At 42.9% G+C, this 27259-nt stretch overlaps 1 protein-coding gene across 7 annotated transcripts; it reads right to left on the reverse strand.

Moving 5' to 3' along the window:
* Positions 1-520: 520 nt before the first annotated feature.
* Positions 521-26922, reverse strand: LOC105700007 (homeobox protein PKNOX2). Of its 7 annotated transcripts, XM_023434925.1 has the most exons (7): positions 23163-24013; positions 8561-8984; positions 7040-7240; positions 5782-6067; positions 4020-4151; positions 3449-3630; positions 521-2758 (listed from the first exon to the last, which is right to left on the reverse strand). In XM_023434925.1, the coding sequence occupies exons 2-7, from the start codon at positions 8867-8869 to the stop codon at positions 2435-2437; spliced, it is 1434 nt and encodes a 477-aa protein (XP_023290693.1). In that variant the 5' UTR covers positions 8870-8984; positions 23163-24013; the 3' UTR covers positions 521-2434. The 7 variants fall into 7 exon arrangements, with proteins under 7 accessions (XP_023290693.1, XP_012280938.1, XP_012280939.1 ...); XM_012425515.2 differs by lacking the exons at positions 4020-4151; positions 23163-24013 and adding an exon at positions 26640-26922; XM_012425516.2 differs by lacking the exons at positions 4020-4151; positions 23163-24013 and adding an exon at positions 26347-26618.
* Positions 26923-27259: the final 337 nt, after the last annotated feature.

The following is a 27259-nucleotide window of genomic DNA, read 5'->3' on the forward strand; positions in this document are numbered from 1 at the left end:
CACTTAAAAATCATAATCTACAAATTACATTGAACTAACTCGGACTAATTCTCAGAGGTGACATAGTTTTAATAATGTTTATCCTGTTGCCTATAACGTCATCTTCAGAAAACGAGCAGTTTAATAACCAACGCTCCGTGGTACGGAGATAACGACGTCGACCATAAACGTGTGCGAATAACATTAATTTTTCATTATGAAATGAAATTTCATCATTCGTCGAGCCATCGAGTTCCTAGATTCTCTATTAAACGCCTTTTAAACCGCCACAATTGCCGACTGAAAATGAGGCCATTTTGTGCATGAATTATTTGGCCTAATATCAATCTATGGGCCGAACGAACAAATTACTAAATTATTCGCACAAGCCTGATAAAACGCATTCGACAGTATATGTATATACGCCCTACCTGTAAATACTTATCTCCTACTAAATGGTATGTGCACGTCGTCATGCCAAATATCGTACTTCGTTAGAGGAGTGGGTAGTAGATCTTTCAATCTTGCAAATTATTAATAGTGATCATTCACTTTTTCGTTTTATTATTATTTAGTAACAGTTCCGTGTGTTATATGTACAGCAGTACCAGCCCGCGAGCTGTGGTACATGCACAGAGACGACACTTAGAGTTTAAAAATATAATCATTATATACTTTAATTTAAGTAGTATTACATTACATTACTATTATTATCTTGGAGGGACAGCACTTTGCTACGTCACGACGATGCAGAGTTGAACAAAGACTACGCGTGGAAGTTACCACGCTCCTTTTAATGGCACAATCAAAAGGATCAGATTTACGAAAAAAAAAAAAACATTTAATGGTTTAATGTATTTATTTACTGGCATGACATCATCATCGTGGGCATTAGTGCCATACGGGTTCGATCCCTCTTAAGAGGATCAATAGAAATGAGCAATCGATAACGCTTAATCATGTAATGGCAACAAGCAATTCAAAGCGAGGATCATAGTGATCTACAGATCACAGGAAATGACTCCAGAAAAATGTTTAAATTAATCCGCGAAGACGCAATACCTTCCGATGGGAAACTAACAAATAACTGTCAGGATTCGTAAGGAATATTAATTATTTTAAAAAGTATGAAATATAAATATGCGAATACCGGGATATATTGCTTTCGATCTGACTTAGTGAATTGGCTTCGTTTGACCATACTTAATTTAACTTTTGATAACGGCGAATCACTAACGAAATAAGAGGTATCGGGGAAAATGATAACGTATCGTACCGTGCCTACCAGTTTATCCGTATAGTTAATAGTTTTCAGTCAAGGTCTTAAGAATTTACTGAAAATTATAATTGGAGAAAGTGTACCATTTGATCCGTTAACTACCCAACAGCCTTGCAATATTGGAAACACGTTTTGTACGATTCACTCTTGACATTACGTATTTGATATCATTCCAGTTCTTCCATCGTTTAAGAAAAATATGTCTTCATTTTGCGAAGTAAATCATCTAAAATTAACCGTACTTCCAGGTCGTCGCGGTCTTCACCGACAAGACAATGGAAATACCACGGAGAACGTGTTCACATCGCGGAACGACCCTCGTATGTTCAAACTCTGTAAGAATTTCTCCTTCGAAAATACCTATAAAAAAAATAAAATTAACCAAGAAATCAACTTCTACGCCTTCACGGTACTCGTATATTCCCTAGTACGGTTAAGGAGGGGGAACCACCCGATTCGCGCGAATCGACTTCCATTCCACGAGGAGACCCTTTACGAGTCATACCGTTCTGAGATCGAGCATCGTCGAGCGAACAACGTCAACAGAAAGAAACAGCCAGCGATAAACATTACACACACAAATCCCGTTTATTTCCTGAAAACGTAGCGACCGTAACTCCGAATTGCATAAACCTCATCAATAGGACTATCATCCACCGTGAAATCAACAATGTACAAATTGGTATCCATGTCGAAACGTAACTAGATCCTCTGGAAAATATGAACAGCCTCTCTCTCGATAATGTTACGTATACAAGGAGCTCGCTCTCAAATTTCCCCCTCTACCCGGCAAATCATCGTGATCCCCGAGTGTCTTGCTACCCCACCGTTCTTGCCAAATCCGTCCGCGTCTCGGACGCGATTCCGCTCTGACACCGCGGCCGTACCGTCACGAAGACCTATTTACAATGTCCAACGTATCGAGGAGCCTCGTCGTCCCCCAACTAATTTTTCCCTTATTCTTTCGAGCTAGCACGAACAAGCGGAGAAGTACAGACCGACGGGGCGTAGAGCGTGATAACCTCTACCCGCGTATCCCTGACTTTCGCGATAATAATTACGTATCTGACAGTTAAAGCGAAATCTAACCTCGAATGCCTTAATACTGTAATGAGCAACTGGGGGTGGAGGTGCCGCGATGACGGTGGTCGTAGTTGTCCAGCCGACCGACAGAGGTCAGTGAAGATCCTCCTCGTCGCTGTCGTTGCCGTCCTTGGACCTGTCGGCACCCCCTTCACCGTCGCTGGAACCTGAATCACTCCCGGAATCTTCCGACTGCCAGCCCGCCTGCTGCTGCTGCAGCTGTTGCTGTTGCTGGACGACGTGTTTCGTCACTTTATGCCGCTTCCCGGCCCGTGGTATTGCTTCGGCACCGGCGCCGTCCAGCATCGGCTGCAGTATGCGCCGCCGAGCGTTTATGAACCAATTGTTCACCTGGAGTAGGGTTAAGTTTGTTTGGCTTGCGATCTGTCGCTTCTCATCCTCTGTGGGGTATGGATGCTGAAAAAAAGGAAAAAAACCAGCTGGATTACAAAGTCTCTCAAAATGGAACAAGTTACTTATCAAATCGCCCTAAATCTTTTCTTCATTTGGCAAAGTATGCCTTTTTTTCTTTATCAAGATGAAGAAACTACACCGAAATTAGATATAAATTTAGGGATTTACCCTGTATAGTATCCTCTAACTTAAAGCGCCGGTTATACCAACCGTAATTACCGTGAAGTTTCTTAACTATGATCCGTTAATCTTGGATCAGTGGAATTCGTATAGCACCGACAGAAATTAGACTAACCGGGGATTAAAATCCGCTGTTAAGTAAACACTCGAAATCGGGGGATTAACTCTAGGCGTTAAGTAATTCTTGATTAATCTTTGACTTCATTTATCTTTTTTTTTTCTACCCTCTAACTCGTGACTTGAGTAGATATCCAAAACAATGCTGTGCTTCAAATTGAATATCCTGAAATCATTAAGCTAAACACTTTGAAGATATTTTTGTTACATATTCTGTATTATTCTACAGATTCCACGTAGGAAATATACCACACCCTAAGCATGTATTATTGACAAGGTATCAACTATGCATCCTACATTTTTGTACAAGAACTTGATTGGTCTTACAACTTAACGAATACATTAAAATTCATATATCATAGGCGAAAGATCGTGGGCAATTTTGTTAACACTTACGACTAAATGTTGAAAAAGCCAAGCACGCATAATGCTAGTGGCTTGTTTAGGCAGGACACCTCTTTTTTGTCTGCCCTTTCTAACTCCTGTGTGGCCACCGCCATGTCCAGAAGAGGCAGTGCCACATCCATCGTCGTCTTCTTCACTCGGAGCTGGGGAAGGAGAGCCTGCAACAGTAATATCTAAACCCAAAAAGGAATTCAGTGTCGAGGTACACGAGACTATCACCTAAAAGACATACAATTTGCATGAAAAAAACTATTGCCATAATAATAACGATATGGCATTACAATCAGATGACGGCAAATGATCCGTTTTTGTTACGTTCTATACATTAATCACACGAGGTTAGCGTAATTCCTGTAATTATACGTTACATAAGAAATGTTATGATCGAAAAAGAGCTGTGCCATCGAATGAATAAAACATACGGTATAGCGTACAGGACAAAGAAAGCTTTGACACGTAACGCAGCAATTTGTAATGATATATTGAGGGTAAGATGAAAGACACAAGTGGGATGTTAAGGTACTGAAGGAAAGTAAGGTGATATAAGGAAGGTATTGCTAACCGAAATACTTTTCATCGTTAGCATCTCCAACGTCCACATATTCGTTCTCGCGCTCCTGCAACGCGAGAAGTCCCCAGAATCCAGCTTCTTCTAAATAAATTCTGTCCATAGTATTCACTCCATCCATATCATCTATAAACGGAAGTGGAGACATCTTTTTATAAGAACACTTTAGTCAGACATTACGTATTTTCTTGCGCAATGCGCGGATGTATTGCAAAACGCTCTGTAGAGAGAACTGGTTACAGTAATTACTGTGTAATTATTAAAATGAACGTTCTATTAAGAGCTATGTCACGTCGATCGCCAGGATAAGGAGCTGCAGTTAAGAGGAAGTTACACGGAAGATCTCAAATTGACGCATAAAGTTGCGATATTGCTTCAGGCGACTTTGGTGCAAAATGCAACTGAGATTCTTAAAATAGCTCTATACGTACACCGTTCATTGGGAAAGAATTAATTCTAGACCCGGCTAATTTATCGTATACACTAAAGAGATTTAATATGCTGTGAACTAGAAAAAAGTGCTCATTGAAGCTGAATCCATAAACTGCAGAAATACGCCTCGTGGGAAACGCATTTCATTAAACGTTGCACGCAGGTGAGCTCCGGCCTGGGAAAATAGGATGCTTTTGTTAATTGTGCATAACGATGTCATATAATCCTTTACCTACAGCTGCTCTAACTGAAAATCCGTTGCACTTTGAACATTACAACAAGGAATTGCATCTAAAAGTAAATGAAAAATAGTCTCCTCAAATTTAGAGCATGGAATCGCGACTTCACTAAACGTATTTGGCGTGACGATCGATTTCTGATGTGGAAGTATTATACATGAGTCTTATCAGATGTCCAGAATAGGCCTACCTTCGCAAACCTATTTCCCATCCATTTTGGACTTTTCATAAGACACTACTTGCCTATACACATGCACAACTAAAGGGTTAATACCCACAAGCATAGCAACAGAAAAAAATGTCGCGTAAACAGAATTATCAGTTGCAAGCCACCTGAGATACTATGTACGTAAGATACGCAGACCCGAAACGCCAATCCCATCCTGACAGTAGCCACTTCGAGAAACACAAAACAAGGGACGCTCTTTCCCCCTCTTTCCCTCTGATTTGGCAAAACAGCTGCGCAACGCAATATGGCGACAAGGTATCAGCAAGAGAGGAAGAGAGAAAAGATCGCCCCTTGTTCGTCCTCTTTTATCCTCGTCAAGATGACAAGGATATCAAGGAAATCACGTAGTAGTATAAGGAAATACAACGCCACATGTCTTGAAATCATCCCGACTTTAGAGATCCAAGATCTTCAGATTTCTCCCGATCTAGTGCCGAGAGCGCCTCGATGAAATTTTGCGATAAAAAATTATCGTCTGCCAGCGGATCCGCTACTCTTTATCACGTTAAAAACCTCACATTCTGTATATCATCCACGGATTATCGTTTCGCTCTGCGTACCTTAATTGCAAAATTAAAAGCACTTTATGTAATTTACATCGGTAGGAAATGTTCCGCTCACGTAAGAGCGGAACAGTTCCCTCATTTTCCGCGCGTAGCGCTCACATCGTTAGATCAGCGAACGGCTGAGATCCTGGGTCCCGATTCTGGGATCACTTTCTGTGGAACCGACCATTAGCGTTGTCACCTTATCCGACTTCATGAAGGAAACGATTGGATGTCCGGGTTCGTACATCCTACTCCATGGAGATACTAATTTCTGCTACGGCAGAAGACCATCGGCAATGGGAACCCACCTTGTGCGAGATACATGTCGTTAACCGATGCACAAGGATGAGCCCCGATCTGAGAAAGCGGAGTGCTCCCGTGCACCGCGGACGGCGACGACGGCTCGTCCTGGTCCTGGCTACTCGATCTAGCCGAGCGCTGGGTGCCGGAAGACCGAGTGGAGGATGGACGGTCGGCGCCGCATTCTCCCTGCACGGCCGCCTGATTTGCACCGCCGTTCTCCGACAGCAAATCTCCTCTCAGTCTGAGTCCGTTAGCTCCCGACTCAACATCATTGCCTGTAGATGACAGCACCTGGCAAATATATGTCGCAACTAGCCGTCAGAGAGCAGGGGTGGGGTGCTATCCGTACCTGAAGGGGTGCACGAATACCCGACATTGAGGAATTCCCAAAACGCACCTGTACCATCAAGTGCACAACGGTGCAGCATTAATTATCGAACGCCCCAGGGACTCGAGTCGCGACAATTTCAAAGGAATCGGAATTACACGATTCGACGATTTAACCCTTTAACCGGGGGATGAGGAGTTAACTCGTCACTGGAAAATCCATTTCCAGGGAGCAGGACGAGTTAACTCTCGAGGGAACCGTGAAAACTGCGCGCCTAATACGAGCAGAGGGTGGTTTCAATAAATGAGTTCCCCGGTCAAAAGGTTAAGAGAATCAGGCTGACTTTCTATCAAGTAGATTTATCAACGCCTTAATTTGCCATTGTCTGGTTTGAAAATTATTGTACACGTGCCAATCGAAGTCTCGACACACGTGCTCCAAATTCATAGTACAGATTAACCTTGGAAAATAATTAGAAAAGAGATTGCCAATCAGGTGATCCGTATTCGAGAAGAAAACGAACTTCCAGGCGTTACCACGTAATAGATAAAATTGAATCGAACACACGTTATCGGTTTCACTTAACGAATCGAAATATCATCGTAATGTTATATCATAAACTCGTGTATAAAAATCTCGTTTTCTAGGTTCACGTTCAAGAAGATTATCATAAACATATATTATGATGATCCGAAGTACTTATATTTGGCCAAACGAATGATCGTGACTCGCACGAAGAAAACTTTCGATGGACCTGGACAAATCCGCCATTTTTGTTTGGAAAGAAAATTCTCCCTTTTACGACGGTATTCGAACACGAGTACCGGTGCATCCGAATGCGTTTGCCTGGTCTTCGTGCACCTCCTTTCTATCAGGATATCTACTTAGGTTAGGGAACAGGGTGGGGAGCCCTGCGCGTAACAAGGTTGGCTAACCTGCAACGGACTGCTGCCATTGCTGCCGCTCGACGGACCCATGTCGTGGCCCTGGTGACTGTAGTCGCTGCGCAGGAGATTTTCGCTCTGCATCTTCCCCTTCAGGCACGTGATGTACCTGTTGCAAAAGTCCTTGCAGAGCTCCTGCACCTTCTCCAACTCGAGCAGATGGATCCGCAACACCTGTATGGCCTTGATCATCTGCAACGCATCGTTTGTTTTATACCCACTCATCGTTTGTTTTCGCGATAGCTTCTGTTCTCGGCGTTTCCATCGAGACAAAGGAAAAAGAAAATGTCGGATGTATACATGTACTATGAACGCTATAGTCTTCGATTTGTCCACGTGCCTTAATTTTAGCATCAAAAGAAGTTCTTTTATACATAGTCCTTAAATAGCGAAAAGGCGTATTTTAATAAATGAGGTATGAGTACGGACTTTAGATATTATGTTAAACAAAAAAGGCGATCTCGAAATGGCAAGGTAATTGTTTCCTGGCTATCTTTGAGCATGGTTTACTATCTACGTCAGCTTTAGCTCGTAAATTTTGATTTTTTACAAGAATACATGGGAACATATAGTTCTAATTTAACTGGACAATTGAGTACTTGAATTTTCTCTTCTGGTTTCTTTTATTTACGTTATCTGCTTTATTCGGAAGCTGAATCAGTAACGCAAGAGTACTTAATTTGGTGGGGTGTAATCGATAGCATATGCATACTTTTCGTTACTGACTTTTGCCAAATTGAAAGAATCACGCATTTGAAATAGTTTAATTTTAGAAATTGAAATGTTAAGAAATGTTAAAGAGCTTCGCGTTCCTCCAACAAGTTAACGTATCATATAATAAATGATGCATCCTCGCGGTCAGAACATACATAGGCAGAAAATGTATAATTTTAATGAGCATATCAGGTCTTACTCAATACCATCACAACCCAATACATACAAAATACTGGCATGCACGTTCTGTACACGTAAGCGTAATGGAAATATCATGTAAATTTATAAACGTTAATCACGAATGGTTTTTTCCTCTACATTAAATGCGTTTATAAGAAACGTTGATTTTGCGTGCTAGATTTCTGATGCGTTTGTTCTTAGTCGAGAAGAGACATGTACTTTAACATAACATTTTTACATTAGACCCGTAACATTTCTAAAGCGCTTTCGAGTCTAGTTCATTCCACATATTTTATTAGCGCGTTAAATACGTATTCGCTTATAAACGTTTAAAAGGCGTTCAAGTCCCGCATTTGTTGCGGTGGTTCAATAAACGTAAGATAAGCACAACATCAACGTTGAATTTTTCGTGTAAAAGGGAACATTACGATGTGCAAAATCTGTATTCCCATACTTCTCGCTTATCAGGAAAGTACTAAATTAACGTAAAGTAAACGTAAGATAAGCACGACATCAACGTTGACTTTTCCGTGGAAAGGCAGACATTACGATGTGCAAAACCTGTATTCCCCTACTTCTCGCTTATCAGGAAAGTACTAAATTCCCTGGGGAACCTACCAAGCCGTCAATCTCTGGGTCATTGATTAGGAAGGGCTTTCGGTCTCTTTCTTGGTGCTGGACGAAAGCCTGTATATCCATGTTGAAGCTTTCGGCGGTCGAATTGTCGGAGCTCTGGGTGGCTTGCTCGCATCTTTCGAAGAGCAACGCCAGCAGCGGGAACAGGGGATGCTTGTAGACCGCTCGCTTGTCGGCCTCGAACTGAGCCTGATCCTGGTGGGTCGCGTAGTCGGCTACCCCGCTGGCAGGGTCCTGATCGTAACCAGGAGTCACCATCGCTAGCGCCACGGCCGTGCTGCCCTCTTGCATCCTATCATTCCTTCCTTGCGCGCATTTTCTTTCGGCTCCTTCGGGTCCTCCGAGGCCGTCTGGGCCTCAGTCGAGTTTCTGAACAGGCCCGGCAGTCCGAGTCTCTCCGGGCGGTCTGCAAATTAATTTACATGAACAGTCTCTGAAATGATTATCCTGGAAATCTTCCGAAAAACATCTAACCTCGGTTCCACAATTCGAGTTAACCGGAGTTTAATTAGTTTACAGCAGGTTTAAGTCTGTCCCACATTTTAGAACCTACTAACCCCCTTAAAGAAGAAATCTCATCCACAAAGGAGATCCTAGAAAACCAGATTTGCACGTTTGATTTTGATCCATAGATTAATTCAATCAGAATCAAGTAAAGGCGAATCACCGGGATATCGATCGACTGTCTTATATCCCTTTAATTCTTTTAAGGCACACATTCCACAATGATCATTACGTTAATTGTGTATTACTTTCTTAACATCGCTTTCCTCCCAGGAGTTAAATAATTTCCTCAAATAAAATTGCATGCAGTTTATTACGTAATCAAATGTCGCGTACTTCGAGGAATGAGGTCGACAATACCCTGTTGCAGTCGTACTACTTTACCAACAGTTTTCTCCTACAGATAGTACTCCCTGATACTAGCAATTACTGACTGAATTGCGTGTACGTGCCTGATGAAAATAAACTTGCATATGTAATAATAATCCAGCGTGCATTTATGCATAGGGATATGCTCGACTTGGCGAACGTGTTACGCGGAGCACGTAGGAAGATGAAATTGTACATGTGATTGTTTCTTTCATTTATATGGCAGTCGGGCAATTGGTTCATTCATTCAACTGCGCGAGTAAATGCGCGTACACGAGAAACAAGAACACCAAGCGGCGGTTCACAAAGGCCCCTAAGGGCAGGTGTAAATTGAAATCGCACCAGGGTGCAACCAAGATATTAATTCTTCGCCGGAAACATACTGCATAGAAACAAGAAAGACCCGCATAGTGAAATTATAGGCGCAATATCGTTACAAGTGAAATGGTTAAGTTTTATGGCACTTATTATATCGTTACGGTAACAGAGTCGACAAACGAGAGGTGAACAATTCAATATTTTTAGATTGTCTAGAAATTTCCATATATACAAGGTAAATAAACGGTTCCGATCTTCAAAACTTGAAATATAAAAGGGGTGACTTTAAAACTTAATAAGTGAACCAATGGAAATAAAATGCACCCTGAGAAAAGAAACTCATCGGACCAAAGAAATACTTAGTTAATTCAAAGAATAATTATTTTACTCGCATAAACTCGAATAAATTGAACCCAACCTCTCTTCGGAAGGACAATTTACTTCAGTTAATTTGAGACGAATAATTCTTCTTTAAATAAACAAAACATCTGATTGGTTCGATGAATATTTTTTGTTCTTTCTCAAGGCTCCATTTGGCCCGCAATAGAATTTCCGCCGCACATTGCAGATCCTCATTTCCCTATTAAGGAAAAATTAAAGAGTCCAACAAAGTGGTAAGACACGCACGTAGCTTTTTCAACATTCATGTCTCGGGAGGGATCGCCGAGGTTTCCTACAATTTTCGTCCTCCCCCAGGTGAGAAGCTCTTAATCTCCCTTTCTTAATTCTCCCAGAAGAGTTAAACCGCACCGGTCTAAAATCCACCCTGTACAATGGCGGACAAGAATGCCTCCCCTGCAGATACGGCATCGCCTGTGCAGGATGGGAGGGCATTGATGTCTCCCAGTGTACACGACGAGGCCCCGATCGTCCACGTCTAAAAAGAATGCCAGGTCCTTACAAAGTGACGATACACGCACATAGCTCCTCCAAAATTCATGCCTTAGGAGGGATCCCGCCGAGCTCTCTTACAATTTCCTTACTCTCCCGGGCGCGAAATCCCGTCATTTTTTCTTCCATTAACTTTCTCAGTAGGATCTACCAGTGCCGCACTAAAATCCATGCCGCCCTCTCGACATGTAAAGAATAAGATTCAAGTCTCGCGAAGGACAGTGTTCCAAAGCGCATTTTTAGAGCGAGCAAAATGTTACACATCCTTGGTAAATTTGTATTTCAACTTTTTCCTATAGGAAGGTAGACGGTAATATAAGTAAAGAAAGAAAAAAAAAATGGTAGCGATACAATGGGTACTTTTTATATTCCGCTTCAGCAAGCCTAGTACACCATACATATAATACCATGGAGTGTCCTGATATACTATACTAATATACTATACAATATGAATATAAAATATGTATATAAAATTCAAATGTAAGATCACAAAACGTATACAATTCTTATCGCCCTAACAATGCATTTGGACCACTGTGCAACGCGACACACCCATAGAGACACCTTTGGTCTTCCCCCAAATCTCTTCGAACGCGTCGCTTGGCGGTTCTCTGTCATCTAGCGTAAGAAAAAGTTTAGATGTCGAAAAAAAAAAAAAAAGAGAGGATCCCGGGAGCTGCCCCCTTCCGGCGCTCGATCCAGTTTCGGTGCGAACGCAGCCTCGGTCTCCTATGCCAGTACACGCCACGAGTGCCGCGTGCACACCACTGAGCCCCGGCTCGCGGTACTGCATTTAAATGTCATCATTGGAGGGCTCCACCGGCACCCCCCCCCCCCCCCCTCTACCCGCCGCGCTTCCTTTTCCCGGCCGGCACCGCCGTCCTCCCTCCTCGGGCTCCCGAGCCCCCCCGCGCCACCGAGTGGCTCCTCCGGGCAATTCCGCGTGAATAAATAAAGCGCTGCGGCGCGGCGACAAAGCATTACGCCAAAGGCCAGGGAGGCGGCGCGACCCACCCCTGACGTGACTCGTACGACGTAGTACTCCCGCGTAATGTATATGTCGTACCCACATCGCTAATCGTCCAGTTCATGAAATCGACACGCGGCTCACCAAGTGCAACCGGAAGATGCGATTATATGCTGCTTGGTGAAAAAAAAAAGAAAAAAAGAAACAGCAACAGCTAAAATTAATAATCAATTTAGAGGCTAACATGTTCGATTTAGTATGACGTGAACGGATAGCGATTCGATTTCGGTATAAAAATACATGTAATTACCGAGAGAGTCAGAATCTCCTTTCATTATGGTAATGAGAGTAAACGATGTATGTGGTTATCAGTTGTGCACGATTTCGGTTTGTAGGTATTGCATTTTTTTTTCTTTTTTTCGACGGGCAGGGTTGACGTTCAAAGAGTATTTATTATATGAATTTATGACTTCCATGATTTCGTTGAGCAATTCAGGAAAAAGACATTTTCTATCCAATTTGACTTGACAGAGTAAACTTCGCAGGTAAAGACCAAGTGAGCGTTTCGCGCCTATACCACGCTTATGAGGCTTTACCTTGATATGCACTTATATAGGTATTTGGCGCATAACTCTATCAAGTCTCTCAAGTGTAGGTAAACCCTTCTAGCCATGGCCGATCTGGCCTTTGGAGTTGTTACATCTGTACACCCAGCTCCTTCGCAAAATGTGAAATCGGCAATATTCATCTGTCGCTTTGAACGCATAATAAATAGGGCCACTGTATTGGCATTTTGATTAAAAAAAATAAAATAAAATAAAGTCACAATCGAAAGAAATGACGTGAGACCACTACAGTAACGTTTCACAGTAGTGAATTAAAATAATACACAAGCTGCACCCGAGAGGTCTCACTGATAAAATTTTTCTGCGTACTGAGGGTGTACCGACTCGTTTGAAATTTGACCTCACGAATATGGAGGCCCTAAGAAAGATCCTGACACCCACGAAATTTCAACTTATATAACAAATTGAAAACATATTTATAAAGAAATTTAAAAAGTAAAGTTCTACGGATGTCAGGCCCTCCTTAATGTTTTAATGATTTCCGACGATTTCCAGTGATTAACTATTTTCGACTGTCAGTTTCCACGTGATTACGAGTATATTAAAATCCATAATTTCCTGAGTGAGATAACGTCTCAAGCGTTTCGGTACACCTAGGTTGGAGAAGAGTTAGACAAACGAGATTCTTCAGATGTCTCTTTCGTATGACGTTAAGTCTGAAAGGGTCACGAAAGTCTGAAATTATAAGCGGTCGTACTTTCCCGATAAGAGATGCGTAAAATTCATACAATTTTTCATCGTCGATGGGGTGCCAAGTTAGGCACGTCACGTGGCCTCGGCGCGTCGCGGTTCACATGCAAAACGCGAACATTGCGACCGCCCGTTAACCTGCCGCACTTCCGGTCGCTCGCAGCTGGGAGCGGCTGCTATTATAGAGCTCGCAGATGAGCGTACGTACATAAACGGTTTAACCAACGTGAACATACAGAGCGGTTCACAAAGTGGAAAAAAAAACCGTCCCAATCGTAAACGGACCAACATTACGCGAACTGATTGCAGTTCACGAATGGTAAGATTGCGTTAACTATATTATATTATAATCAGATTTGCAGGTACTAACTGAACGTTCCAATCAGTCGATTTTTTTAGGGCTCGAGTCAATCGCAAACCGAACATCGAACCCGCCAAAGAACACCTCGCGAAAATCCAAATATGTCGTAAGTGTAACATCGGATTTTGGAAAGGAATTTATTTTCAAATATGACGGCAATTTCTCAAGATTACGAAAGATATTTCATTATCGAGCCTTGCCGCGCAAAATGGCCAGGACGGCTAGTTGCAACAGATTTCAGCGAGAAATGTAAAAAAAGAAAACATTAATTACAGAAAGTGCAGCCGGCGTTAAATAATATAGCTGCGAACGGGACTCCGGAATAACGAGTTTCTACCTCGTCGTCCCGCTATCAACATCGACCAGCCTGATAAGGGTTCTCGATGCTTTGATCCCACTGCTACCATTTATGTAATCATCGACGTTAAGTAGAAAGGGAACTTAAATGCGGAACAAAAGCACGAGCCACCTCATTTTCGCTAAACGTCTCGTCTCCTGAAAGAGTTCTTATCTCTACATGTCCTCCACGATGTTATCAGTTGAAAAACGTGCCGCTAATCATTTATTACTACGTATATTTTCCGGGTCATCATAGATGATTTAAACTGTTCCGATTACGAATAACCATTACGAATGATTAACATTGCTTTGGGTACGAATAATCATTACCGATGACCCGGTTTTATTTTGGTTACCGATAACCATTCTTGACGGAGAAAAAAAGCTTTTTGGTTCCCACTAATCACTGTCGACGGCAAACATTTTTTCTTTCTCTCGTTCCGTTCGATAACAATATTCAACATTGATTAGTGGTAGCCAAGAATAACCTAATCAGGACCTCTGCAAAACGAAAAACGATGATGTTCATCCGTCGCTTTGAATGCACGGTAAAGAGGAGGGTCACTGTAGGAGCGTTTCGTTAAAAATAAAAAAAAATTAAAAAAGTCATTTAGACGGATGCCACTATAGTAGCGCTTCATAACTAAAGGGTTAAATCATGATTTCCGTAACGTGGACTTAATCTTTCACGTGCGAAACTTTATCGTATCTATAATCAAAAGCGCGGGGCGCATCCCTGGCCCGTGAGCCGATTTTTCCTTGGACCAGGGTTCCATTCTCAGCGAGTACAGGTAACCCTCCCATAACACGGTAGATAGGTTCCTAGAAAATGCCGTGTTGGGTGAAACCGTGTTATATGAGACTCAGAGCCAGGACAAAAAGGGGGGCTTACGTTCCGAAAACCTATTAAAAACCAACCCTTTTTTTTTTAATTCCATATAACAAACTCAATTTTTATTAAAAATATAAATGTATGTATAACACAAAGCGAAAATGAAAAACAAGAAATATTGTCATGTAAAGGCACTATAGTTTATTACTCCTTCCCGCCATTATTTTACGGTCATTTAGTTTTTAAATATGTTAAACGAAAATCATGTTATCCAGTGGCGTAGGAGTACAGTGTTGTGCAAATGTTATCGCATTTTTCTTATCGTGTTAGAGCGAATCAGTGTTATAGGGTACATTGCTATATGAGGGTTCCCGCAATTTATTCTAACGTGTTAGAGCGAAACCGTGTTACAGGATGCCGTGTTGCAGGAGGGCTACCTGTACTTTCCGTGTCACAGAGGCCATCACGATCGCCATTCGATGCCGACTTATCGACGACATCGCGGCAAGTACGCGAAACATATATCGAGTATCAAATTTCAGAGCTGGAGATATAAAAAGCGGGTGCGACGGCGACCGCGATCTTACGCGTGCGCACGGACATCGAGAAAACGAGACGAAGATCGACGGTCGGCGATTGTCGGGGAACATCGGGGAATATCGGGGAGCATCGGGGAACATCGGGGAATATCGGGGAGCATCGGGGAACATCGGGGAATATCGGGGAGCATCGGGGAATATCGGGGAATATCAGGGAACATCGGAAACCATCGGCGAACATCGACGAACATCAGGGGGGCGTGTCGCGGCACAGTGGGGGTAGTGCGACGAGGACGGCGCTATACGGCGGTCAAAGCCAAAAGAATGAAACGGCTCGAGCGAAGGAGAGAAGAGAAAGAGAAGAAAGGGGAACGAAGGCGAGAGAAAGAGGCGGAAAGGGGGGAAGGTGCCATTACTTGCAAGTGGCGCTTTCCGTGCACGTCTCACCAGCTCGGCCGATATTTATCGGTCCTACACGGCTGACCGCAGCGCGGGGATTTTCATTTAAAATATCATCGCTGACGCGACCTTCCCGCGCGCCGCCGGCGCCACCTGCGCCGTCCGGCGGTGGGGCCTGGAATTACTTTCGTCGAGTTCCTTTTTCTCCCGGCGAGAGCGCGTCTCGCGAGGTCGCCGCTCGGCTTCTTCGAAGGCGCTCGAGGCCCTTGCGTCTTGCCCACGCGGACATTTTGCCCCAATTCATCCCCGACGTTCCGAAAGGGTCAAATTTTCACCTCGCGAGCATTTCCCAACATTGCCGTTCCTCCCTGTCCTCCGAATCCCGGCCAGAAGCTGCATAAAACTGAATAACCGACTAGGTCATCCGTCGACTAGATGGATACTACAATGGATACTAAAATAATACACCTATCCGATAAAGTAATAATTTCTATGTAACTTAAGCATGGTTTCGCGAGTTAGCCTTTCTACTACGGGGGATATAAATAAACGGGAAGTGGGAGCAGAACAGAAGAGCCTCAAAACGTCTTATTAAAAAAAAGTGGCCCATATTCGTCCTGCGTAGAAAGACGCATAACCCATGCTTTTGTTACATAAAGTATCGCGTGTACTATTTTCGAGCATCGTAAACGTACGCTAAGCAAGTCATGCCGTCGTTACGAGACGGAAAAAAGTCGCTTACTAACTCGCTTTACCAAGTCCCCTTCGACCTATTGTAATTTCCTCGATCGACGAACGCCCCCTCGGACTCGAATACTCGCGTAGCAAAGCTTCAGCAGGCTCCTCGAAGAGTCGCGAAGAAACCGCAACGTCGGTAAGTCTGCTCGAAGTCGGTTCAGACGTAACGAATCGCAGTGGCGAGGCAGCGTCGCGCGGAGGAGCGGAGGGAACGGAGCCGGCCCCTAACCGAGCGCGGTCGTGCCGCGCGCCGGGCGGGCCCTCCGCCCTCTGCCGCTCAGCGCTCTCTAATTTTACGTTTACAACTTCGCGCGCTATATATCACGGGTTACGAGTCGCAAGGGCGCGAGATGCGCGTGCGCGCCACGGCCGGCGCGAAGAGGAGGCCGAACGGGCGTGGATAGGCGACTTACGTGCCGCCGCGGCACTAGGCTCGTTCGCGTTGCCTGCACTTTCCATCCTCGAGTGTAACTCGTGTACTACGCTTTTCTTGAAAGGTGCAGAAGGATGAATACACTATCGTCGACGTCCCGAACGCCAGAGAGCTCAAGAAAGCAAAAGATGGCCGATTTAGCGGGACAGTAGATTTTCGAGCTATTCGAATGGGACGATGATGAAAATGAAGATGTAATGCTTCCTCCAATAAATCTTCTAGCAAATGATGACGATAGTGACAACATACGACGCAGTAATACATAATAATTGTAAATAAATAAATTGCAAATCAATACATAATTTCTAATAAATAATGATTTTGATTTTTTAGCAACGGCTACGCATAAAATTCGGTGGATTTCCGATAAAGATGAACTCGACTTGCGAATAATAGTTTATCTACGGTTTGCAAATTTTAAGGTGATACGAAAGCGGCATTTGACGGATTGGTCAGTGAAAGTTTTCTCCAAATTGAGTATAACGAGGAGTTTGAAATGTCACGTGAATGTGCACGGCATTATGTCGAAAAATGAAATATCGTGAATTTTCGAATTTTCACGACCTTCATTAGGACCTCCACGATCACGTGTCAAAGTTTCAGATTATTCGATTCGCCCGGTTTGGAGAAAAATTCTATAAATATCTTCACACTTTGATATATACAGAACGACCCTTTGGTATCACGTTAAGGAAGGCCTTTACCCCCGATGAAATTTCATCTTCTATGAAAAGATAAATATGTATAAATGAACATTGATTAAAAAAAAAAAAAAAGTGAAGTTTCATGGGTATCAGCGCCTTCCCCAGGGACTCCATATTTGGGCGGTGAAATTTAAAACGACTCGGTACACCCAGTCCGGGGAAAAGTATCATAAACGAGATCCCTCGGACGCCACTTTCATATCACCTTAAATGGATGCGTCGAAAAATTGCTACTGCAAGAACAAGTTCATAAAAAGCCAACCTGCTGGTACCGAATAGTTCATACATGAAGTAGTAATTACTTTCGATTTCACATATTCCATCGTGAGTAATCTCGGCTGTTTTCAGGGAAAACTTAGACGACCATAGAAGGAAAAGTTTCATCCTATGCCAATTATACGTCACGTGTATTCCGATGCGGCGCCAAGTTCATTTTTACGACGAGCACGTGCGTCCGTACCCGCGTGGGTGCTGTCCCGCGCAATGGAGAAATTGCAGAGCCGTCGATGACGAGTGGCGCGTACAGCATGCTGCACGCGAATCACGTACCTCCTGAAGGCTTCTCTTTAAGTACAAGAAGCCCCGAGCACTGCACTCGTGTTAACATCGCGTGATCGGTTGCCGGATCTAACCAAATCAAATGAAACCGAATAAGAACGAAAACGATCTACGAAAAGAAGAAAGAAAAAAATACCCAACATACCGACGAGACGAATTAAGAGTGTCCACGAATTATCGCGAAAAACGTCGAGATATTCACTTGGAAATCGATGAAAACCATTTCCTTCTTTGAGCCGATTCCCTTCGACTTCATATGATAAACAACAATAAAATTTGGTAACAAGTGATGTTCGACCTTAAAAATTGTGAGTGTTTCGGTAGTATGAGATACATGTATTGAAATCGTCCCCACTTTAGAGGTCCAAGATCTTCCGATTTTATATTATTTTTTCCTTTCTTTTTTTTTTTTTTTATCAAGGGCCGAGTGCGCCTCCTCGATGAAATTATGCTATTAAAAATTATCGTCTGCTAGTGAGTCTGCTAGTCTTTATCGCGTAAAAACATCACATTCTGCCCATCATCCGCGATTTATAGTTTTGCTTTTCGTACCTTAATTTCAAGATTAAAAGCATTTTAGATAATTTACGTAGGCAGGAAATGTTTTCGGTCACGTAGGATCGGAGTTCCCTTATATTCCGCAAGTAGCGCTCGCGTAGTTAGATTAGCGCAAAATCTGAGATTCCGGGACCCGATTCTGGGGTCACTTTCCGGTGGAATCGACCATTAGCGTTATGTCTCCTTATCCTACTTATGGTGTCGGCGATTCCCCCAACGATATCCAGTGATTTCCGCTCGCGGTTTCCAGCCGATCTGCGCAAGATTTCAAGCGTTAAAACCCACGACATCCTGGGCGAACCTTCCCCCAGAAAATGCTCAAGGATCGGTCCACCTCGAAACGATCAATAAACCCCAATCAAACAGCCTGATGAAAAACCGAAAAAAGTAATAATAACAATGAAACGGATTCTCGCGTGGCAAAATCCGAACGGGAATTATCCGGATAGCCGAAATGCGGTCCGGTTAAATTAACACCCCTTCTCCTCCTCCTCCTCCTCCTCCTCCTCCTCCTCCTCCCCCCCCTCATGACAATGCGCTTTCGCCCGAGTTAATAATGCATATTCGCCGATGGGAACAACTGCAATCGGTGCGCCGAATAACGCGCAAGGAAAACGGCGAGTCGCCGCCGCCACTGCGGCACGAAGAGAGAGAGAGAATAGGCGCGATCGATTAGCGCGCCGGGCCGGCCGGTGCGCGACGCTCCCCCGCCGGACGAGACCGCGATCCGGAAAAAGCCCCGTCGGCGTCGCGGGAAACCGGCGCCCGAGAAGTAGCGCTGATGCGCGCAAAAGTGGGCTGCGTGAACCTGGAATCCAGTTTGAGGCAGAAACAACATTAAGGGGTTGCACCACTTTGACGCACCCAAAAATTACGGTTTTTTCAAGAATTTTTTTTGTAAGAGTTAAAACGTTTTTATCCAATTGGGTTACAGTAAGGTACTATACTACTATTAAACTCGCTCACTGCGAAAATCGGTGATCGTGCGGTGGGCAGGTGTATAGGTGTAAACGCGTTTTTCTTAAAACTGCATTTTAAAAATCGGTGGGCACTCTAGCTCCGCCAATTTTCAATCAATCGTCTTGATTCTTCTTTTATTTTATTCGCGATATGATTATCTAGCGAAATGCGTATGGTTTTTGTCAATGTATTGATATTCGCATTTTTTATGCAACATTAATTAACGAAATTTAGGACAAAATACGTATCTTCCCTTTCAAATTGATGCCATTTTGTGAAAAATGCATATTTTTGGAAACGGCTACGTATTTCGCTGGCTTCTGGGCTACAGAAACTAATTCTTTTTCGTTTATTGTTCTAACTTAAACCTGGACTGAGTTACCGTGCCCACCGCACGATCATCGATTTTCGCAGCGCTCCGGTAAATCGCCTTTCAAGCCGCCATTTTTGTAAATAAGAAAAATACAAAAAAAGCATTTTTTTTGTTTAATAGTAGTATGATACCTTATTGTACTTTAATTTGGATAAAAACGTTTTAATTCTTAAAAAAAATTCTTGAATAACCGTAATTTTTGGGTGGGTCAAAGTGGTGTAACCCCTTAACGCATTCGCTCGCGGCAAATTTTGTTCCGTACACTAACCGCAAGATAAGATCCAAATCAAACGACATAAAAATAAGAATAACCCCGCATCGGCCAAATCTAGACTTAAGGCCGTTCACCTCTACGGCCCATATGTACGTTTCCCGTTAAAAGCAGATAATGAAAATGGTGTAATACCCTTATAAAAATCAATGGAAATCTACATACAATTTTATACACAGTTCATAACTTGAATTTAACGTAACATTACGTTATACCTCTCCATAATTTAACTCATATGCTGAATGTGACGCTACAGAGACCGTGTAATTTTACTGTAATTTAACGTGGCATCGAAATAACCAATGATTGAGTATGTACATTCACCCGGGCATTTTTACCAGCGTATTTACTATGTTTGTGTATTTACGCCGTTATTTAGTTTCTGTATAAACAAAAAGATGAATTAAGAGCAACGAATTGTCCTCGGTTCATGACCGCCCGTTTTGACATCTTCCACCTCTCGTACGGGCTTCGTTGGGAAAAAGATAGGGGAAAATGTAAACTCATAAAATCCATCCTTGCTCCGTAAATAGTTATTTAATTAAATTCGTCTTTGCCCGTTATCTCGTATATCTCGGAGTCGAGAAACGAGCGATTGCACTTTAGCGCCCGAGGAGAGGGACAGATCGCTCGACCGAGACCAAGGGTTGGATTAAAGGAGAGTGGAAACCCTCCCTCGTGCCCAAAGCGAGGTCCGTCGACCCCTCGGGCTCCACTTCTCCCTTTATTCAACTCTCGACTTTCCTCCGCTCCGTGGTTTTAATCGGATCTTCGACCGGAGCTCCGAATAGAGAACCACACCGTCGTTAAATGAGAAAACAGTATCCCGGACAAACGTTACTTGCCGAAAAAGACCATCTTTGTAATCCACGCGTTTGCGTTTAATTCTGAGAGATTTCAAAAATACCTAAATTTGATAAGTTACAGAGATAAGAACTGCTACCTGTAACTATAAAATCGATTCCTAAGGCAATATGAAACACGTTTTTGTACCGATAGGTCGCCGACCAAATTCCGTGGATAAACTTTTTCTTAAGGTGAAGTGAAACCCCCTTCGAATAAGTCGATTCGAATACAACACTTTTTTTTTAAGGATATTGGACCAAACTGTCCGAAACTTTGACACATCACTCCTGATCATCTAAGAACTGTCCTGACACAATGAAAATTTGGATTTCTCAACAGAAAGCATGAATCCAGAGGATTTCTACAGTTTTACTTCGATTTCTTTATAATTATTGTACGAAAACGATAGGTGGAGTATGCCATTTAGTGCAATACCCAATATAATTCGACACAGCTGTCAATATAAAAACGAACCTCGGCAACGTAGGTATTTAGAAAAATCTTCTTTATCGACGTCGATCAAGTTCCTCGACGTGTTTCACTTCACCTTAATGATGCATGATCGAATTTGTTTAGAATTCGGCCACACGATTGAAGATCTCACACATTTCGTGCACACTTCGTGCAATCGAATCGTAAAAAATGCGGATAAAAATCACCCAAACCCTTAAAAAATGACAAGGTCAATTACACCCTGAGGTCGCATTACTACCTGTCCAGCTCCGCAAGTCGGACACCCCTGGTTTATACGAATAAATTCGGAAAGCATCTTCTTAATGTCCCAGAGTCAAAACAACTCGTCAAGACTTACGTGCCTTTTTTTTAAGCAGGTGCTGCGAGCTATTTATTACCGCCCATTGTGATGCGCACATCTGCAATCGGACCCTCCGAAAAGCCCGAACCGAAAACGCTGCAGAGGATGTCCGAAGACGAGACGAGACGCGACCACAATGCCACGAACTGCGAAACGATTACCAGCCACTCGCGGAACGAATTGCCGGCCGCACTTATTTACTGCGGCATTTATCACAGTAACGCCATGGGCTCGGTACTTTCGGATAAACTCGATTTAAGGGGATGTCGTTCATGTAACTTTCCTCCGAATTGGGTGTACCTATTTGTTTCAAATTATACCACATGAATAAGGAGACCCTAAGGTAAGTCTTGAAACTAGCAAAATTCCATTTGTTATTAACTTTTTGCGGACTACCGCCGCATATATGCGTTCGACGTTTGGTCCAATATTACTTGCACGTATTCATGAATATCGTCCATATGTCAAAAGAGCTCCGTCCTCAAAGGGTTAAAATGGTTGAAAATACCCATAAACAAATAATTAAAAAATGGAAATTTCATGGGGTTCAGGACCTTCCTCATAGCCTCTGAGAAATGAAATTTCACGAGCACTGCGTTCTTCCTTAAGGCCTTCATAATCACGTGCTGAAGTTTTAAATGATACGATACCCTCAGTTTGGCGAAAAGTTTTATAAATATTTTCACGTTTAATATATATGTGCCCATAATTATGAAAGTGGTCTAAGTCATATATTTTTTGTTTCGAAATTACATTGAATTAATTTCGTTTGAAATAATATGGCGTGAAATAACTGATAAACTCATTTTTTTTTTAATTTTGACTTAGACCACTTTCACAATGATGGGTACATATATAGAATGAATCATTCATATCGCGTTAATGACGTCAATAAAATTATGTCCTACAAATTTAACCCTCGTGCCACGTGAGAAGTCACACGTGCATTTATTATTTTTTATGTCTTATTGAATTCTTCGATGAAACTTAACGTCTTATTATTAAAGTAATCAAGGAATTAAATCAATCATATATTTACAAAGATTTGAATTCATAAAAATGCATAAAAATAGTAAATTGACAAATAAACCGTTAACATTTGTAAACATCACGTTATATCAAATTCTCTTGGCTTGAAGGCAAAACCTGGGTAATAAAAAGTTAATTAAACCGCGATTTATGGAATAACTGAAAACGAAAGAAACGAAAGCGGCATTTCGTCCGGCCCGCGAATATCATTTATCTCCAGCCATTCTACTTACCCCAGGTCACTTCACTTCGAAGAAAAAAATAAAACGTCCCAGTGAACCTGGCACCTTATCTGATATCACATCTTTCAAATTTCAGTCATTCCTCCACCCAGCGATTTTTCCCCCACGTTTGAACCCTGAGAAACCGTAAAAGGCCGCCGGAAAAAAATCGTAAGCAATAATCACACACTTTTGAAATAGGATAAAAGTACAACAAAAAAAATGAAAATTAAAAAACATTTACATGCCCCCTCGAAGACCCCTTTCCATGAAATTTCCCACGCTGTCCGAGTAAAGAGGCTTGTTTACCACCACACAGCTCCTCACTTTGTTAATTCAATGTTAACGCGAACAATTAACTTGAAACACCACGCGTCACTGTCGGTATCGAAAATCGCGTTTAAATATTATAAGAGTTGGTTTCGTGGACCCCAGGAGCGGATGAAAAATCGTATAAAAATGGCGACGATACGAAGCCGTCGAACGTGACGCGAAGGGGGTACCCCACGTGTCTCTAGGATGCCGCAAGGTGTCACTGTCCGACCCCCGGTATATAGTCGCAGTCGATGTTTACCGCTCGCGTCAGCAGGTGACGCTCACGCTGGCGCCCGTTCCATCGGGGGCGTCGCAAATGGCCGTAGATTTTTCCCAGAGCGACCGTGGTCTGTCACTCGGACGTCGATAACAGATAAAGTGCTGGCTCACCGGCCCGCCTTAGGCCAGAACAATCATTTTCATGCGAAGAGGGCGGAGCAAAAACTACGGAGCTACTGCCGGGCGCTGCCGGTGCCGGTGTTGTGTTGCCGCTGCTCCTGCCGGGGCCCAGGGCCGCAACTAGTCGCCAGGGGCCCCGGCAAATGCCGAGGCAATTTTAGGAAATTTTCGAATAAAAAAATAAAAGAAAAAATAAATCACCTCAAAAGGCAAACAGCGAATAAAAGAACTTTTCGGTATAATTTTCCATTCAACCCTTTCTTTTGTTATTTTTGATACCAAGTGACGGCAAATTGGCAAACCGTTCTCAAGAATTCCGAGAAGGAATTACGAGGATTTTAAGATTCTTTGAAAATGTTCAATGCTATACTAGTGATATACAGTGGTTAGTTAACGAGTTCTGGTTGGGCGGTTATTTAATACCTTTTAAGATGCGGCGGGTTTTACGGTATCAGTGATAGGATGATACAGGGATAGCCAAAGTTCACGAAGGAGCTGAAACCACGATGATTTATAAGAAAATGACTAGAAATTGCTTTGCTTATTCAAATAGATCCTACGCATGTGAAATAAACTCGCACATTGATCGATCGTTTCTCTTTTTCCGGGTGGTACGCATTTATCACGGCATTCTGTAAATAACGACGTGACTACGGATTCCGTTGTTCCTTACTTTTGCGTAATCGCAACCAAGGCGCAAATTGGTTTTATCTCGAGAAATTACGATTCTACGCACGTCCCCGTGTCCCCGACGAAACCTCGAGAAAAACCACGGAACACTGCAATTGCACGGTACACGTTAAGCATTGCGTCGATACATATAATTATGATTAAAAACAAGCTGCGAGTCGGCTAAGTCGTCGGGCCGTAAACTTAAGAACATTCAGAAATACCTGATATTGTTAACAAAATGTAACCATTTCTGTTTAAGGAAATTGTAAAATTGTCCTCAATCTAGCGCTTCGGTTTCGAGCCTAACATTCGAGGTGGGCAAAGAAAATTTTAAGTAATAGAATCTTCTGTCGTAATTGGACAAATTTATCACATACGAAAGGTGTGCTTTAGACGTAGGAGGATTATCCGGCAGAATAATCACGAGAATTATACGGAATATTTTAGATGAGGGGCCGGCGATGCGACGATTACGCTACTGGCGACCCTTCCTCACGATTTATTAAGAGTGCGCGCGCGTTCTCTTTTCGCGACGCGAGAACGCGCATTTGGGCTAACCTATAATTTCGACGGGATTTCAGCTATTGGAAGCGAGCTTATCGTCGGTTATATTTCCGATCTCGGGGCTGCGTTCTATTCGGAAGCATGATCGCCATGGACGTCCTTGTTCATGTCGATCGAAGCTCCGCGACAAACTTTCCTTAGCTATTGAAAATATTTTTTTTTTTTCTTTTACCTATTCTGCACAATACACGTCAGTGAGACGGTATTGCAATATTTTGCTGCTACGTTTATGCACGAACTTTGATGGATTGAAGCTCCGCGACAAACTTTCCCCAGCTATTGATAATACTTGTTTTTTTCTTTAACCTATTCTGCAAAATATGCCAGTGAGACAATATTGCAATATTCTCTTGCTGCTGTGTTTATGCATGAACTTTAATGAATCGAAGCTCTGTAACAAACATTCCCCAGCTATTGACAATGTGTTTTTTTTTTCTTTGACCTATTATGCAAAATATGCCAGTGTGACAATATTGTAATACCTTGCTGTTGCATTTATGCATGAGCTTTAATGGCGGAAAGTTGTTGCGATAGTTGATAAAAATTATTCGTTAAGATAATTCCTTCTTGGTAATAGGCTACAGTTACGTTATCACATAACTCACGTAATATTAGGATAAATATTTGTATCACTAATGTACCAATGAAACTAAAGAGTTGGTGTAATGATTAATTGAAGATATTAGTAAATTATGTGCTGCCCCAAGTTTTGTAGATATTCTACATGACCATTTTGGCAAACGGCGGTAGTATACTTATGTAATTAGTGTTTTGCAATTAAACTTATATCACGCTGACGTTAAATATGGATAATTTTCAAGACACAACACCAATGAATCATTAAGTTGAAGAATCTGCTTAATGCATAATTGCAATTTAAACTTCATCTATCGTCCTTTCTTTATTTTGTGGAACCTTGATTGTAAGTAATTCTTAAACTCATTCATTTAATCAAAAATGTTAAACGTGTCAAAAATAGTACAGAATACTTACAAAGCAGCGAAAATAAGAGAGCAATTACATAAAAATTCTTTTGAGCTCAACCCTTGAAATCCTATGACTCGAAATGTTGAAATCAATACAAAGGTGGGAATCTAGTATTCCGATTCCATGCACCTACCCACGATTATCAATTTTTGATACAAGTTCACCACGGAACAAACCATAAATATTATTTACCAATTCCAGATATTTACATAAATCATATATGACGTTAGTGGCAAAAACATTTTATCTACTCCCAGGAGGTTCATCGTGATAGGTTCAAGTCATCAACCAGTTTTGCCTCTCCCAAAAAAAAAACAAGAAAGTACCGCAAGTTAACTTGCAAAAGGTCTCGGGTTTCTTCACAAAAGATATGCTACGACATCGGTCCTAGTTAGAAGTCAGTTCGCGCAACGGATCGCCAATTAGATCGCTTAACATCGTCCAGGGTGTCGAAAGAAGAGTAAGAGTGCCAGGCATATTTTGGTCAGCACCTTTGCCAGGATCGCCGCGCTCCTTCTCGGCGAGGACGGGTCGTTTTCGGATGCCTCTTCCTCGGAGGACCCTCGGCGATATCGATCGCATCAATCTGCAATTCTGTCAAGCCACGGCGCGAGAAATGGGCGTTCACTATCTCTTCAGTGCGCGCGGTGAGCGAGTTTTTCGCCCGAGGCGGCGCACACCGAGCGAGCGGCTACCTAACCTCAATCTAGATCGGGCGAGCCCGCGGTCCCCGACCGGGCGGTTAGGTTATGGCTGGTCGGCGCGGTGCACCGAATGCGCTTACCGAGTCTCCGCCGTGCTGAGGGGCGCCGATCTCGACGGGTCCCTTCCGAGCCGCCCGACGCGCCTCCGCTCCTTTTATTTTTCAGATTTCCCTCGGCGCCGACACGGCGGACTCCGCGGTCCACTCGCGGCTCTCACCCAAAGTCCACGTGTCGCCCGAGCGATTCCACTGCCGGCGGTCGGCCAGCAAATAAATCACTCCCGCGCCGCCCGAGAACGTCGAGGTTTACGACTATTTACGCCGACGATAAATTAAAATAATCGGACATTTTTCAACGCACCGCCTACCGTCTACTCCTTCCACTGTCTCGTCTTTTGTGACGTCATTGATTCAATACTTTTCCCCGAGGCTTCGCCACGAGCTGCGCCGTCGCGCCGGCGAGTGGCGCCACCTTCGCGGCGCGTCCGCAGATTCGTCGCTATCGGCAGAGCAAATCTCTAGCGCGGGAAGTTTCAAACGCCTATCCAGGCCTCGATGTTTCCATACATACTCGCAGTTATAATATACTGAATATCGTACACGGTAATACATGGAAATCAGAAGCTGAACATTAATAGGCCCTGGTTTACAGGTGAAAGTGAAACTTGATTTTTTTATACTTCAAGGAAAATGAATGTTAA

The sequence above is a fragment of the Orussus abietinus genome, unplaced genomic scaffold (genome assembly GCF_000612105.2).
Source record: "Orussus abietinus isolate OABI.00-Male unplaced genomic scaffold, Oabi_2.0 scaffold61, whole genome shotgun sequence".
NCBI lineage: Eukaryota > Metazoa > Arthropoda > Insecta > Hymenoptera > Orussidae > Orussus > Orussus abietinus.

What these genes read in the sequence shown, in the direction of transcription:
- LOC105700007 (XM_023434925.1), bottom strand. Translation starts at nt 8,869, where the DNA reads ATGCAAGAGGGCAGCACGGCCGTGGCGCTAGCGATGGTGACTCCTGGT. An exon ending in ACCCAGAGATTGACGGCTTG is followed by an intron (nt 7,241 to 8,560) that starts GTAGGTTCCCCA and finishes GATGCGTTGCAG; the next exon opens with ATGATCAAGGCCATACAGGT. An exon ending in CGACATGTATCTCGCACAAG is followed by an intron (nt 4,152 to 5,781) that starts GTGGGTTCCCAT and finishes TTCCGTTTATAG; the next exon opens with ATGATATGGATGGAGTGAAT.